Below are 16,810 nucleotides of genomic sequence, written 5' to 3' on the forward strand. Positions count from 1 at the left end.
TGAAAACAAAATATTAATAAATAAAATTAATTTGTTCAAATATAAGCATTTAATGAAAGTGAAAAGGAAACTAGTTAATGCCAACAACCACATTAGTCCCCTGGAGGAAAAACAGAAGACAGAGAAAGTATCAAAGAAATAGGTAAAAGAGAAAGAATAAACTGGAGAACAGATCCATGATAGAAAATGAAACAAAAACAAGATCTCCAGACTATAAGACAGTAACACACAGAGAAATGGTTAAAAAAAAAATGAGTAAATGAAAGGTTTGACTCTTCAAACTGAAATGGCTCTCAAACATCTAAGATGGAAATAACAGGAAAAGAGAGACCCCCAGACATTCTGGGGAAATACCTGAACCCAAAGGAATATCCTTACAGGCTTCAGGTGGAGAGGCTGCTCCAGACCGGAGCCTGAGACCTCCCTGCTGTTAGCAGCAATGCTGGGGAAAGCTAACTGAGATGGTGCCTGGGCACCCAGAACCCTACATCAGCCCATCAACATAAACTGTGTCTCTGGAGGACCCTGATGAACCATGACAACCTTGTGTGTCTCCAGAAGTATGTGTGCAGAGGCCTGCTAACACATCAGATGTGGGTAGGGAGAATACGGACCCTGGACAAACCAACAAACTTCAGTTAACAGATACTGAACTTTGTGCCGTGCAGAAAATGTACAGAACACTGAGGACAGACAAGCATGTGACTACTGGTAAGCAAAATAATGAACATTTTCAGAAAACACCTCTAAACCTTTCAAGAAAAGAATGAGATGAATGGCAGAGATTTAGGTTTGGACTGGTGACAAACATAAAACATGAAGTGCATCAGTCCATGGAAACAGTTTAATCATGTCTCTTACATGGCTCAGCTAGCAACAGCATTTGTGGGGACAGCACTTCAGCACAGCAGTGTTGGAAAGTTTAACTGCACTGGAAAGGGGAGAAATCGGGGTAAGTAAAGCAATCTCCCGTCTGAGAGTCTATGTGTGGAGATCATGAAAGCTGAGGAGATCATGAGGCAGGGGGATGCGGTCGTGAGGAAGGTGGGACACAGTGCAGTAAGACGTGAAATGAGCAGGAGGGACTGAGGGGGAACGAAGCTAACTGGAGAGGGCGTGGGGGGGGGGCAACGAGGAAGGGAAGGAAGACCACAGTGTAATACGGACTTATGCAGATGCTATCATGAAACCCATTATTTGTGGGCTAACCTAAAAACTTATTAAAAAGAAAAAAACAAGCCTCTCCAAGGGGCATATAATACAAGTATTTAGAGCTACCAATACAAATTCCAAAAGAAATGAACATCCAGGTAGATGAATGGGAGAGGTTCAGGGCTGCCTTTTTACAACAAACTCCAAAATTATTAAGACTTTATGATTATGGCCATTCTCAAATGTTTTTAAATGAATTAGAAACTAGAAAACTTGGATGTATCAAAAGCCACGCCTCAGAAAAATATAAGGCAACAAAACGAATTTCACTGTACCCACTTCCAGTTGACACTGAGGCCTTTGCTTCAGCCCTGTTCCCTTGAACACTGCATCTACCAGTATACGGCAGTACCAGAACCCGAGGACTAGGTGTGGGAGGCCTGCTCCCACCTTTTCATGGGTTCCTGTGAGGAGGAGAGAGGGGTGAGACACTTTTAGATAGAAAGATACTGGAGAGGAGACAGACAGAAACACAGGTTAGCTGCAAGAGGACCTGGGTCAATACCCAATGGCCTTTTCTGTTTATGCAAAAGGGCTCTTTATAACAATGCCAAGGGGTGGGGCAAAAGACCTCCCCCTTTCTAGATCAAAGCACACCGCACAGCCAAGTGCAAACACCTGGAAACCATGCCCATGGTCAAATCATCCCCTTATGCAGCCCTCCTGGGTAAAGCAAGCTCAGATTCTCGGACCCTGAGTAAGTCTCACTAGGAAATCTCTGTGGGTCTCCAGTTAGGTACCTTACGAATGGCTTTGACTTAGCCATCATACAGACTTCTGAGAGACACTAGCTGGCTTAGGAGAACAGTGACTGTTAAACCATAGCGTTCTGCCTAATACTGCTTTACACACAGATAAAGTGTGTCTGGCCTCTGTAACACAAGCTATACCAGCTACACGGCCTGTGAATCAATCCGTAACCATTTCACATTCTGGCTTCTTTAAAGCTGAAAACCAAAATTGTGTGTGTGTGTGTGCGCGTGTGCGTGCACGTGTATGTGGACATCCTTCAGACAAACTGCCTTAAGGAATTTATGAAGTTAGGCCATCGATATTTGTCCAAAAACTAGTAATTTAAAGCTATCACGTTGAAAAAACAAAATCACCGAGACGCCACTTTCTAGCAAACTACCTGAAACTGAAGCATTTCCAGGCGCCTGTCTGTGAATTCAAACAGAGCCAGTGTTGTCTTCATCATGTACAGTGAGTTGACCATGAACGTGGCCATGTCAGCCGTGCCTAAATTGCTGGCTGAAACCGTACACATCTGGAGGAGAGGATCCAAGACACACGACAAAACCTGTAAATGAAAAGGAAATGAATTTTTATTTTAGTCAGGACATGGTCCTGGGTTTACAGCCTTTCAGAATTAACACCAAACAAACTGGAAGACAGCCAGTTATAAGAGTACACGAAGGAAAGATTTAATAATAAAACTAGATAGCATAAAAATGGGCATCACTGAATTACCCTTTAAAATGAAGAACTGACTTAATATTGAAGAAAAAACAATAAGGGACTGTCAATGTCTATGGTCACATACGCCAACATCTGACAAATGTGTAATAGAGGAGGAGCAAGCCATCAATGCATCTACAAACTACCTGCACGAAGTCAGCCTGCCGAGCGTCCAAGGGCACAACTGAAGAATCGTGTGAGGCCAGAACCTCCCGCAGCAGAGTGAGTGTCTGATTCAGGGCGGAACTGGGTCCAAGGTCAGGTGGTGGGAGCTCAACCTGGACAAAACAACAGTTTACTTGCCGCCCATGTTTTCTTCAGAAGTTCAAACACACAGAGGGCCCATGATAAAAACTAATGTAACCATGGCCGGGCGGTGGTGGCGCACGCCTTTAATCCCAGCACTTGGGAGGCAGAGCCAGGCGGATCTCTGTGAGTTCGAGGCCAGCCTGGTCTCCAAAGCGAGTTCCAGGAAAGGCGCAAAGCTACACAGAGAAACCCTGTCTCGAAAAACCAAAAAAAAAAAAAAAAAAAAAAACTAATGTAACCTAACACATGTCTAATGTATTAAAAACTCGCAACCTATTGACAGTTAATTTTGAAGTATGCTGCTCAGAGTGACAAGGGTTTACCAGCCTACCCCAGAGTTATTATTCTAACTTTCTACATTAAAGCTCAAGAATTTATGAGAAAAGTTGGTGTTTACTTGAATTACATAATTACATTTGTTACATATTGAATATAACCTGGTTTTATTTTGTTTGTAGCCCAAATGATAAGAGTAAAGAAATCCCCACAGCAGCGGTATCTATCACTGAGAAGCATCATCCACTCTCGGAGCTCAGTGTCAGGTTGGAGCTCTTGACTCCGTTCTCTATCACGGGCCCCTGGAGAACTCCAGATTGACCCAGAGGCTATGCACTTGGAGAAGTGGTTCACAGAAAATAAGTACCACTAAAATTTTGACCAATAAGTTTAAATCCTGGATCTACCCCTTAAGTCACTGTGTGACCTTCGGAAGACTAAGTTCTCAGAGCATCAGAGGGACTCTGGAGGACTGGATGGAGCCCTGTATCAGCTCCTGACCAGAACCCAGTTCCCTCGGGTAGTAGAAGCTAGGCTTAACATGTCACTGCTGCTTGGAAGCACCACCAGAGGGACCCTGTGAACTCTCTTTTTGCTCTTAGTTCTTTTTAATTCAAAAAAGAACTTATGCAAGTATGAGATTCTGCCTATAAAACTTTAAAAAGATATCAGACTACTTTCAACTTTAACAGAAAAGTACTGGAAATGGAACAAAATTTGGCAATTAGAAGTCTTTGTAAGAAACTGCAGCCTTGTGTCAGACAGAAAAAGAGAAAACTTTTTTTTTTTTTTTTTTTTTTTCGAGACAGGGTTTCTCTGTGTAGCTTTGCGCCTTTCCTGGAACTCGCTTTGTAGACCAGGCTGGCCTCGAACTCACAGAGATCCGCCTGCCTCTGCCTCCCGAGTGCTGGGATTAAAGGCGTGTGCCACTACCGCCCGGCTAGAAAAAGAGAAAACTTTTAAATGTCAGAATTTATTTAAGAACTTTCCATACATAGAAGTTAATGAGTAATTGACATCAGTAGGAATGGCAGAGCGACCTGTGGAAATACTTTCTTTGAGGAAGGTAATATTAACAAGAGAAAGTTACGAGACACATGAGCAAACAAGAAAACATGGTCCAGAACAACCAAAGGAAAGGATGGAAACAATGGCCACAACAGACACAACGAAATGCTACAGGTGAATACTGTAGCTGGAATGGAAACTTCACTACAGGGGTTCAGCAACGGATGTGAGCGGGCACAAAAAGTGGTCACTGCAACTACCTGGTCTGTGGAGCAGAAAGAAATGGAGTGAAATGAAAATTAACAGAACTCCATGACACCCCATCACCAACCTCAGCACAATGCAAAGTCCAAATAACAGAGGACAAGGAGCAAGAGGTATTTGAAGAAACAATGGAAGATGAACACTGATCTCAATGGTCAAGCCGGTGACTGAATCTCAACATAAATCTGCAGTGGTCTCCATGGAGACAGCATAACTCAAAAGAGATGGGCTGGGGAGATGGCTCAGTGTTGAGGAAAACAGGCCATTCTTTCCACAGCACCTTGATTCAATGCCCAGCGCCCACATGGTGGCTTACAACTTTCTGTAACTCGTTAAGATTAGCAACCAATGTGTCACCAGAATGCACTAGATGTCATATACTTAAGGGTTGGAAGAAGTAAAACGTCAGCCAAGAATTCTATTTCTGGGAAAAGAAGTCTTGAGAAAGCAGGAAAAAAGGATACGACCAAGACAAAAACTTTTTTTAGTAGTTCTTGTTTGTATTATCTTTTCCTCCTCATGAATGAAAAGACAACTTCATGAAGATAAAATTATAAATTATGTTGGTGGGCACATGATATAGCGCATTGCTGTCTGTGATAATACCAGCACAAGAAAGAACAGAACTGTATAGGAGGAAGGAAGCAAAGGAGTCATGGAGAGATAGGGGGATGAAGACTCAGACACACATAAAACAGAGCAAACTAAACAGATTCCACACTCAGGAAGTCAGCCAGAGGTAAATAAATGGGTTATACATACTAATCAAAAGGCAAAACCTTGAGGATGAATCAACTTTTTACAAAACCACAATGAAACTGCATGTTATCTTCTAACAAGTTCAAAGGAAAGACATAAAATAGAGACTTTGCAAACAGCCAAATGAAAGCTAGCATAGCCCCACTGTAAGACAAAACACCAGTAAGATAAGTATCTCTGAAAACAAAGGCCATCTTCTGATAAAAAGGATCAACATGGGATGGAGGATACAAGAGTTACCTCCATAGAAGCATCTAGCAACAGAACCCTGAAGCTGACAAAGAACAACTAGTCCTGCTACAGAACTCTGCTTGACTTACAACGCTAGGTCATACAGGTCTCTCAGGTTAGTTACACATATTTGGAAAACTCTGTATTGAAAAATGCTTAAAAATGAAATATTTAGAAAACATGATAGTGAAACTCACCTTGAGATTTTTCTCCAATTAGGATATAGTTATGCAAATCCAGAAAGATGAACTCTAACCTGAGGTACACTAAGCTTCCCTAACATGAATTTGAAGGGGGGAAAAAAATCACTGAAGTCAAAACATGAAAGCAGCCCATTCAATGCTGCAGCTCTGGGACACGGAGCACACTCACCTTGTCCATCAGTTTACTCGCATGGAGACTCAAACTGTTGAAGAATATTTTTTTGCTTAGCAAGTGCATTTCTTCAATTGTCGTCAGGAGAGTAGCTGCACTGTTTCCAACGATGCCACTAAAGCAAAGAACATTTCATTTCAGATCGCAAAACAGAAGCCAACACAATTCAGCTCACTGAGCAGTGCTTTAAAGAGATCTAGATATGGAGGCTGGAGAGAGGCACAATGAGTAAGACTGCTTGTTTTCAAGCTTGAGGGGCTGAGTAGGAACCCCTAGCACCCACATAAAAGCCATGCATGGCTGCATGTGCCTGTGACCCCAGCACTGGGAGCCCCAGGAGCCCTGTGACCAGCCTAAAAGGCAAGCTGCAGGTCCTCAAGGGAATAAGGCAGACAGAAACAGAAGAAGTCACTTGCCATTCTCCTCTAGGCTCCACATGCAGAATGGCCTGTGTCTCACACACACACACACACACACGCACACACACACACACGCATACATACACCATGGCGTGAGAGGAAGGGAGATACTAGGATACTAGGAGATTGATTGACCTTGTAACAAAAACAGAAACAGATATAAATAGGAATGTGAGTGTGTGTGTGTGTGTGTGTGTATGTGTGTGTGCGTGTGTGTGTGATCTATTCACTAAAAATGATCAGTCTAGTTTCATAAAAATGTCAGTTTTCCTTTCATTTGAGTAAGGGGATTAAAAAGAAACAAACTAAGTTTGAGCATCTGCAGTATGAGAATCTGAAATGTAAAACCGTGTACAGCATTGTTTAGAAAGCTTCAGGTTTCAGAGCACTCAAGATCTGGGTATTTTGATGAGTGATGTTGGATTGCTAAAGGCTTTTATAACTAGTCCACAATTCTGGTCCCAAGCATTCTGGGTAAGGTTCAGTCAACCTGTACCGTGCTTCCAATACTTCATAACATATTTTAGCAAGGCTGTGAGTCAGAAATGATACCTGTGAAATGCACAACAGACATGCATCTTGATTACACAGCAAAGTCTGGCTTTAATTCTAAAAAAGACAATCAATAGCTCTTACTGATTTGATAATTAGGTTGCATAATACTGAGTTCTTTTCATTAAAACTAACATATCCTATCAACACCTTATCTACAAACTAGTTACTCAACTTTATACAGCTGCTTTTTGTTTTTTTTTGGTTTTTCGAGACAGGGTTTCTCTGTGTAGCTTTGCGCCTTTCCTGGAACTCACTTGGTAGTCCAGGCTGGCCTCGAACTCACAGAGATCCGCCTGGCTCTGCCTCCTGAGTGCTGGGATTAAAGGCGTGCACCACCACCGCCCGGCCCTATACAGCTGCTTTAAATAGCAGTGTATTTAGACTAATTATGAAACTCGTCTATTTTGAAATAATTGATTATATTAGCTTATTTGTTGATATTCAATTTTCTATTAAATAGATTATTAGATCCATCCAAGAAATTTCTCACTTTATAGCAAGGAGATAAGTACGTACACTTATTTTCCTCACTGATATACTGAAAGGGATTTTAATTTTAATATATTTAGGTAAGACACATGGTTTCCAATGTTATAAACTTACTTTTCTGGAGAGAAGATGAAGCTATGTTTATGTTATCATTCAAGCAAAACTAAATGCCAATAAAGAATCGAGGACATTGGTGCCCAGATGACACAGTTTACTCATTATGTCCTAGTCTACCCATATGCAGTGGCTCAGGTTGTCATGGATCTCATTTACTAAAGCTGCAAGGCTTACTTTGTAGACCTATTTCATTATGTACGTTGAATGTGTGTGTAATGTGTGTGTCTGTGTGTCTATCTGTGTGTGTGTGTCTATCTCTGTGTGTCTCTGTGTGTGTATGTGTATCTCTGTCTGTTTCTGTGTGTATGTGTGTGTCTGTGTATGTATGTATCTATGTGTGTGTGTGTGTGTGTGTGTGTGTGTGTGTGTGTGTGTGTGTGTGTGTGTGTGTGTGGTCATGCATGGAAAAGGAAGGGAGAAGAATGCAGGCCCCAAGGCATAAGGTACACTGAACATGCAAGGTCTCACACGATACACACAGTAGAAACCGGAGTGTATTCTGACAACAGAGAAACACTCCAGGGCATGTAGCACATTTACTCTTCAGTTACCTGACTGTATGGTGGTAAAACTTGAGGAGGTTAGAGATTTTATACAATAAAACTGCCCCAGGTTCAGCAAGTATTACTTGTTCAATTCGAACCTATGGAAACACGAAGAAAAATTCCTGAACATTTATTTCTTAAAAGTATACCTTTTCTTCATTAATGATGGGGTATAAACAACATAAAAATACTCAAGAGACAATTTCATTATTGTAGCAATCACAAAATGCTTTCTAAAGAAACTTTGCATATTAAGTCATGAGATAAAAACACTTTAGTACAAATTCTTAAAAGACTCACTATCTGCAACATTTGACTCAAAGCAGGTAATACTGAAAACCAGGGCAGGGCCACTCTGCGGTTCGGCACCACAGCATACGTAGATCTAGTTGAGACTAACCGCAAAAGCAGCCCAGCATTCCTAACACAGATGCTAGTCTGCACCACTCATAAAAAGGGAAGAAAGAATTCCGCCTGCATCACACCGTTTGTTCCTGTTAGCAGAGACCAGGAAAGCTATCAATCAACACCGACGTATCTGTCCAGCTGTAAGGCTACTGGGCAGGAGGAGCAAGATCTAGTTGAAGATGAACTTACTCTTCCCAGAATCTTCTAATTAACTCCTACCACCCACTGCTCTCTCCCTTAGTCAGCATCCCCTTGGTACCGATGATGCTCACACCATCTATTCTGTCTGTCCTTACGCTGCTACTCCTCTGATTATCTTTCTGCTTTCTAAACACAGATATTGTTTCTTACATCCTTCAATCTCTGCAGCATCTGGTACAAGCCTGCACACATGTTTAACAAACCCTTTGAAAGTTAAGGTTTCTCTGTTCTTTGATTTCAGGATATAATACTGTTAGCAAATATATGTGTGCATTGTATGTGTAACATTTTACAAAGGCCTCTTTAGTTATGGAGATTAATTTTATTAAATATTATTTGCATGTTAATGAAAGTGACTCCTCTTTGGCAAGAGGCAATAAGACAAGGAATGACATATTTTAAAATCATCAATTTCCATATGAACATCTTTCTTGGTGTGTGTTGCATGCAAGTGTGAATACCCTTGCATGCCTATGTAGAGGCCAGCAACCTACATATGGTGTCTTCCTGAATCACTCTCAACCTTGTCTTTTGAACAAGGTCTTTCACTGAACCTAGAGCTCACTGGCTAACCAGACTGCTTGTCAACAAGCTCCCATGATTACAATTATATATTACATCACTAAAAATGGTGTTTTTAAAATCTTAACACAACTATTAAACTATAAAGGCCATTAATTATAGACAGATGGAGACATCAATTCTTCATTCCTACTCCCTTCAGAAAGAAGTGAGAAGAGCAGATGGAAGACAAAAAAAGAAAGGAAAGAGGGGAAGGAAGGAAGACAGAGAAGAAATGACAGAAACCCACCTCTGTCATCCCCGAGCTCTAAGGGAAAGTGGCACCGTGGAGTCACAGCAGAGACAGCACAGAGAACCCGGAAAGGTAGTGTGACAAATGCCACACAAAGAAACACCCTTCTCACAAAGGCCACAAAAGATACCAGTCATTCAGCAAAACCACAAGTCTTAGGGAAAATGGAATCTTTGTTACAAGAGGACAAAAAACAAAACAAAACAAAAAACTAAAAAAGAGACTAAGGATGTGAGGGCAGCAGTGGGCTGGGAGTTAGACTGGAGATGGTGCTGGAGAACTGTCCTCGGCAAAGCTTGAGAACAGAGAGTGCGGCACAGATCCGACATCCAAGTACTTGGTAAATCACCGTCCTTATTAGAGGGACAAGGGAGACGTGGGGAGATGCTTAAAGGGGTAGACAGAATGCAGGAAATCTAACAGCAGCAAAGCCAGGACACAGGGGACACGGGCAGTGCTGTCCTGTTAATGCCAGAGCAAGGATGGGACAGAGGGAAGGGGGGAGGGAGGGAGGAGTAACTGACAGGTCCCCATGTCCTGACCTCTGTCTAGGCAGAGTACAATGCCCATTCCAAGCCATGCGCTACCCAGCTCCATTTCCCATGCCTCTTATCTCTGTCTGGACATCTATTTTCACAGAACGCACAATTCAAGGAGGTCAGGTGCACATGGCACGTTAAAGATTTTATTAGAAGAGAGGGAACATTTGTGGGAAGGAAGGGCTGTAACCCATGGACCTGAAGAGGACAGACTCACAAATCCTGGTTCCCCTGGCCAGGAGTCTTACTGTGAGTCTGATGCTGAGGAGACAGCATCCTACATACAATGGAAGTCATTTTAAACAGACTACAGAGTTCTTGTGTGCTAGCTATTTTTTGTCAACCTGACAGAAGCTGGAGTAACTTTGGAAGAGGGAACTTCAAATGAGGAAATCTCTCCCTAGACTGGCCTGTGGACCAATCTGTGGGACATTTTCTTGACTGAAGATTGATGTGGGCAGGCCCGGCTCACTGTGGGCGGTGCCACCCATGTGCAGTTGTTTCTAGACTGTAAAACAGATCGGGCTGAAGAAGCCATGAGAGCGAGCCAGAACACAGCACCCACCCACGGCCTCTGCCTCAACTCCTGCCTCCAGGTTCCTGCCCTGACTTCCCTCAGTGATAGAGTGTGATGTGAAAATACAGCAAAGTCAACCATTTCCTCCCAAGTTGCCAGTGATCATAGTTTTATCACAGCAATAGAAGCCCTAACCAAGAGAACTTTCATCTTAACAAATACTGTTCTTAGGGATGTGCTCGCTTTATCTCTAATGTAAAATTCATTCTTCTTTTAAGCAGCTAAATGTCTCCTAATAACATGATAATAGATGTTTGGACTGCTAAGTAAAGTTGTAGGAAAATAAAATTTTGGGGTGGTGGTGTTAAGACAGGGTGTCTCTGTGTCGCACAGACCAGCCTCCAACTTACTACATCACCCAGGTTGGTCTCAAACGCAGTATCTCCTACATTAGCCTCCTAGAACGCTGGGGGTATAGGTATGGACCACCATGTTTGGTAAGAGCTTAAATTTACTCTCTCTAACTCTTTTAACAACTGTTAGTAGTAGACAAAGCAAGTAAAATGTATATGGATTATGACTGTCTGAACATCACACTGGCAGGAAGTATTTCATTTGGTGGAAAACATAAAATAATATCAGGTACTTATTATCAAGTTATGGTAATATTTGAATTTATCAACATAATAAACTGTCAAAAGGTAGGTCATTCTGAGGTTTGTTTGCCTGGATCAAAACACCAAAGAAAACCTTAGAAATAGAAAATATTCAGTTTATGATAAGAACACATCATAAAAATTAATGTCTACATACTAACTTATATTTTTGTTTGTGAGCCTAGCCTTTAACGGCTGAGCCATCTCTCCAGCCCTAATGTCTACATACTAAAGGGAAATCAGTCCACTGCCAAGCTTTCTTTGAATCCATAATGGAAAGAAGTCTGTGGCGGGTGTGTGCAAGCACCGCAAACCACACACCCATCTGCCTCACACACCCTCCAGTGTCCACAGGAGGCACTGAGAGCAGGGCCTATGGGAGCATACTGTAGCACAGAAGAGTTGAGGACTGGGACAAGAGCAGAATGTGTTCTGAACCTGCTGACTCCAGAGTCTGCCCCCCAACGGCAAGTAGTCTGGCAGCAACAGCAACAGGTAAATATGCTCATATTTGGACTAATCATTATTGATTATGATGATAAGCAAAAGGCGGCACTGTGCTCCAGGCAATACAGTGACACACTCATTCACTCGCTTTTGTTCCAATCGAAGGCTGTCCTTGCTCGCTTAACAGTGGCACAGGAAGTGTAACCTAAGCTGAATGTGAATTAGCTATTCCCACTTTCTTAGGGAGCAGGCAATGGTTTCAGCTTAAGTGCATTTTATCAGTCTAATTGATGTGTTAATTTGACAAAATTGTGGCTCGATTTCAAGCTGTTACTTATCAATTTCTCTGAACTAAGAACAAGTCAATACTTTGGTCAGATACCTGAAACCACAAAAACCCTTTACCTTTAGAGGCCGACACACACCCTCAGTGATATGTCCAACAACTTCTTGAATATTTTCTTCAACACCTAAAATTAAGTACAACATAATTATTTTTTCCCAAGTTATATCTAACTTCTGTAAGTTTTAAGAACTATTGATCAAAAATACTTAGGATTAATGTCATGTATGGCATTTAAAATAAATAGCAACATTTTGTTAAGTATAATTTTTGATATGTTTCTTTTTTATTTAAGGAATTTTTTTATTCATTTTACATACCAAACATGAATTCCCCTACTCATCCTCCTCCTGCTCCCCTCCAGCCTTTCCCACCTTGGCTCACCCCCCTATTCCCTCCTCCAAAAGTGTAAGGCTTCCCATGAGGAGTCAGCAAAGCCTGGTACATTTAGTTGAGGCAGGACCAAGGCCCCCCCCCCCCCCCCCCCCCCCCCCCCCCCCCCCCCCCGTATCAAGGCTGAGCCAGGTGTCCCACCACAGGTAATAGGCTCCAGAAAGCCAGCTCATGCACCAGGGACAGATCCTGATCACACTGCCAGGGGCTCCTCAAACAGACCCAGGTACACAACTGTCTCCCCTATGCAGAGGGCCTAGTCTGGTCCCATGCATGTTCCACAGCTATGTGACATGTTTCTAGTGGTGCTGGTAACTAGTATGTGTCTATAAAATGCTGATAATTAGTGTGAATGATGAGTAACAAAATGAATTCTGTTGTAGAATATTATTTTAATTGTGCTACATTTGTTTATGCTGTGGAACATTTGTTTAATGATGCAAAGAAGTGCTGCATTCTTTTCTGTTGCATTTGTTTAACTCTGTGAAGCTGTGTTACTGTGCCTGTCTAAAACACCTGATGGTCTAATAAAGAGCTGAACAGCCAATAGCAAAGCAGGAAAAAGGATAGGTGGGGCTGGCAAGCAGAGAGAATAAATAGGAGGAGAAATATGGGAGGAGAGGATTGAGGAATGAGAGAAGGAGAGAGGACTCTAGGGGCCAGCCACCCAGCTACACAGCAAGCCATGGAGTAAGAAGTAAAGAAAGGTATTTAGAATAGAGAAAGATAAAAGCCCAGAGGCAAAAGGCAGATGGGGTAAATTAAGAAAAGCTGGCTAGAAACAAGCCAAGCTAAGGCTGAACATTCATAAAAAAAAATAAGACTCTGTGATTTACTTGGGAGCTGGGTGGTGGGCCCCCAAAGAGTAAAGAGTAGAAAAAAAGCAACTACAGAACCCTTTTGTGAGGAAACTGAGAGGAACACAAAGCAAACCCCACACGAGCCCCATGAGCAGGAAGAGATAGGGAAGGCACAGCAGGACAGTTCTGCAAATGCCTCACTGGAGGCACAGTGTGGCTAACATACGAGAGTGGAAGGCTGAAAAATGACTATGCCTCCCCAGGAAACACTGGCATTGCTGCTGATTACCACCAAGCACCATACAATCATAAGGTGAGGCAGACAGGCAACCACTTTCATTTTCAGAGTGAGGCTCAGAATTAAACCTAACAATAACTTACCTTCAAACCTCTGAACACTGTCTCTCACATAAACTCTTCTAAAGGCACCTTCAAGAAAACACATCCCTTCTCTACCATCCCCAAACCCCTTTAGAGAGGGGGTGGGGCCTCACTATGTAGCCCTGGCTGGCCTATAACTCCAGTACTCAGAAGGCTGACACAGGAATGACAGTTTGAGGCCAGCCTGAGATACACAGTAAGACCATGTTTTACATAAACAAAAAGTGTAAACTTCGTACCAATCTAAGACATATGCTTCATCAAATCTCAATACTGAAGAGCTGAGTTTGTGACCTAAGTGCCACCACCAACTTGTACATGGCTTCTCCCACAAATCATCTGATGAGCCACAGTGATGTACAGCTACTCTACACCACCCAGTCAGATGATACTAGGAACAGCATTTCTCTCTACTTCCTATCAAAATCAGAACACCCTTAACTTACACACTAAACCCCAGGCTCTAAAATAAGTCTCTTGTAATGCTTGATCTCATCAACTTGACTAGATTTTAGAATCATTCAAGACACAAATATCCGGGTATATCTGTGAAGGCATTTCCAGAGTGGTTTAATTGAGGCAGAAGACTCACCCTAAATGTGGACTGGGCCCAAACTGATTCAAATGGGGGAAAAGAACAAGAGTGCTCAAGGCACACCAGCATCATCTCTCTCTGCTTCTGACTATGGGTGGCTATGATGGAGCACCAGCATCATCTCTCCTTGCTTCTGACTATGGACCACTATGATGGAGCACCAGCATCAGGTCTCTCTGCTTCTGACTATGGACTGCCATGATGGAGCTCCAGCATCATCTCTCTCTGCTTCTGACTATGGACTGCCATGATGGAGCTCCAGCATCAGGTCTCTCTGGTTCCTCACTGTGGACCACTCTAATGGAGTCCCTGCATCATCTCTCTGCTTCTGACTATAGACTGCTATGATGGAGCATCATCTCTCTCCGCTTCCTAACTGTGGACTGCTATGACCAACCCCCTCCCACTTCTGCTCCCACGCCTTCCCTGTCCCAGTAGAACTCTTTCCTTCTATTATTGCTTTTGTTGGCAATTTTATCACAGCAATCAAAAAAGAAGCTAACACACCTCTTAAGAAAGTTGTAACTAAGAAAATTAGAAATTTTATAGACATCAGCAACTCTAGAATATAGTCATTGTTCCCCCTTAAAACCCAAACAAACATTTTAAGCACCTATAGTAATTATCAAAATAAAGAGCTTTAGAACAGTCTCCTGAGAATGAAGAATCTGGGTGGCAGAAATAAACCAGTACAGCTTAGTGACATAAGAACACTCAGCCTGTTCACTACATCCTTGCCTTTAAGCATGATGCTGAGGGTCTGAGCTAATGTATGCTGGGCACTCCAGCCATGTCTTAACAGAGAGCAGCAGTCTAGTAGAAGGCAAGCAGACCCTAAGCAACAGATGACAGCAAAGAAGTCTATTAAGCAGAAATGAGGCAGGTGTGTGTGTGTGTGTGTGTAAGAACAGCTGGACGCTTATGGACCATCTAAGTGTGAAGTGTTTATCTCAGTGAAGACAGCAACGGAAACACAGAAGCCACGTGTATTTTCTCTATTAAGCATTAGCAATAACTGTCAAAACACTGACCCAGTGCCGTTACATGCTTTAAGAGAGCTTCCAGATGTTCCTTCTCAGAGGCAGTAGCTTGATGGAGCCATGCCAGCATATCTCCCACATACCTAAAGAAAACCACCTGTTAGTAAAGATGTCCCAGGGAAAAGTGTCAAATCCTCTACCAGTGTCAATTACTATACCTCAAAGGGTCGTGGGAGTGCATTTCAATGGGTCTAGGTGTACCTCCTGGCCCTCCTCTTGTGAGAGCATCAATAAACCCTCGAACAACAGTACTGCGCCTGGCCGTTCCAAATTCATCTAAGGTATACCTAGAAGAAACACATTATGAGAGAAGTAGCTACGTTTCCCTAACAGACTCCTCACTCCATGCCTAAGATCAGCAAGACAGGAAAGCTTCATTTGGTTCACACTCCTCAAGCAGCACTATCTTGAGACCAAGAGGGACAAGTAAGTTTAGTGTGCTGAACATTCAATCCACAGGTACAGATCTTGCTCCTTCAAGGAAAGAATGCTTGGGACGAGGCAGTAGTAGAGGAAGCAGCAATAGGAACAGCTGGCTTGGCTTCATGGCAGCTAAAACATGATGCTCCAAAGTTTTCAGAAAGCCACATACTAGGTCCCAGAAGCTGGTTAGAATTCTACAGCCCAAACACCAGGGCTTTTTCCCCCATATTAAAATTTTCTCCTTATGTTACTATAACTTAGCATCAAATACTGACCCAAAATTGCTACTAATTTTAAAAGCTTATTTTGACTCCAATGAGACATATTAGTTGTTCATTACATTTATTAACTGGCTATCTATGAACAGTAAATATCCTTTCTCTTATATCACAAGTCACCCATTATGGCTGAAAATGGGGAAACTTTTCTATGGTAGAAGAACTGACAGAGAAAGAAAGCTACAATCTAGAGTACAGGGCAATCTGGGATGAGTTTGTGGGGATGGTTGGAATCAGATCTTGTTTCCTAATATAACTGCCATTCTTTATACCCTCCAATTCCACACCACCATTTTTAAAATCCCTAAACAATATTTTACCAGCCTAAATATTAAGAATGAATTCAATAACTAACAAACAAAATTTACTAAAGTTTTCCCAAGACGTCCAAGAGAATTATTTTCTCAGGCTACATTGTTTTCTTTATTATGTTGTAGATATAATAAGACGTCCATGTTCTATTAAAAATAGGAACATTGTTGGATGTTTTATTATCTATACCATTTCCAACTGAGAGGGAAGTGGGTGAAATGACAGACAGCTAGTTTTACGAACACGGACTTCTTCTGAGGACTGCTCACTCTAGTTCTGAGATCTCTGCAGAACGCAGCCTAGCAGAGGGAGGGGAAATGCACAGACCAGGCAAAGCTTGGTTACAATGCACAAATGCTTCATTTACTTTCTGTACTTTAAGGCAATTTCGACCCAAACAGTTCGTGTTTGCTTTCTTCTCTGTGCTCTTTGATCACACATGTTTAAACCACACAGATCTTTCTGGCAATCTTACCAACTGAAACTTGTGATCCAATGACTGATACTTATCATAGCAACACCCCCAAACCTTCACCTTTTTAAGCAGAAAAACCCCAATCTTCCTTCCCTAGACCCCAAATCTAATAAGGTAACGACTGTTTCTAGGATTGGGGCCATGATACCAGAGACAAGTGAATCCACTCAG

At 42.3% G+C, this 16,810-nt stretch overlaps 1 protein-coding gene across 1 annotated transcript in view; it reads right to left on the reverse strand.

Moving 5' to 3' along the window:
• The window catches only part of Cog6 (component of oligomeric golgi complex 6), a 51,194-nt gene that overhangs the window by 15,167 nt on the left and 19,217 nt on the right, over nt 1-16,810 (reverse strand). The window contains exons 9-15 of the mRNA XM_052730134.1: nt 15,310-15,438; nt 15,143-15,234; nt 12,005-12,069; nt 8,024-8,115; nt 5,890-6,007; nt 2,817-2,948; nt 2,345-2,512 (exon numbers count right to left, since the gene is read on the reverse strand). Coding sequence (XP_052586094.1) covers nt 2,345-2,512; nt 2,817-2,948; nt 5,890-6,007; nt 8,024-8,115; nt 12,005-12,069; nt 15,143-15,234; nt 15,310-15,438 — 796 coding nt within the window. The remainder of the gene's footprint in view (nt 1-2,344; nt 2,513-2,816; nt 2,949-5,889; nt 6,008-8,023; nt 8,116-12,004; nt 12,070-15,142; nt 15,235-15,309; nt 15,439-16,810) is intronic.

This window comes from Peromyscus californicus, unplaced genomic scaffold, assembly GCF_007827085.1.
Source record: "Peromyscus californicus insignis strain IS unplaced genomic scaffold, ASM782708v3 Scaffold_9__1_contigs__length_137607984, whole genome shotgun sequence".
In the NCBI taxonomy this organism is placed as follows: Eukaryota; Metazoa; Chordata; class Mammalia; order Rodentia; family Cricetidae; genus Peromyscus; species Peromyscus californicus.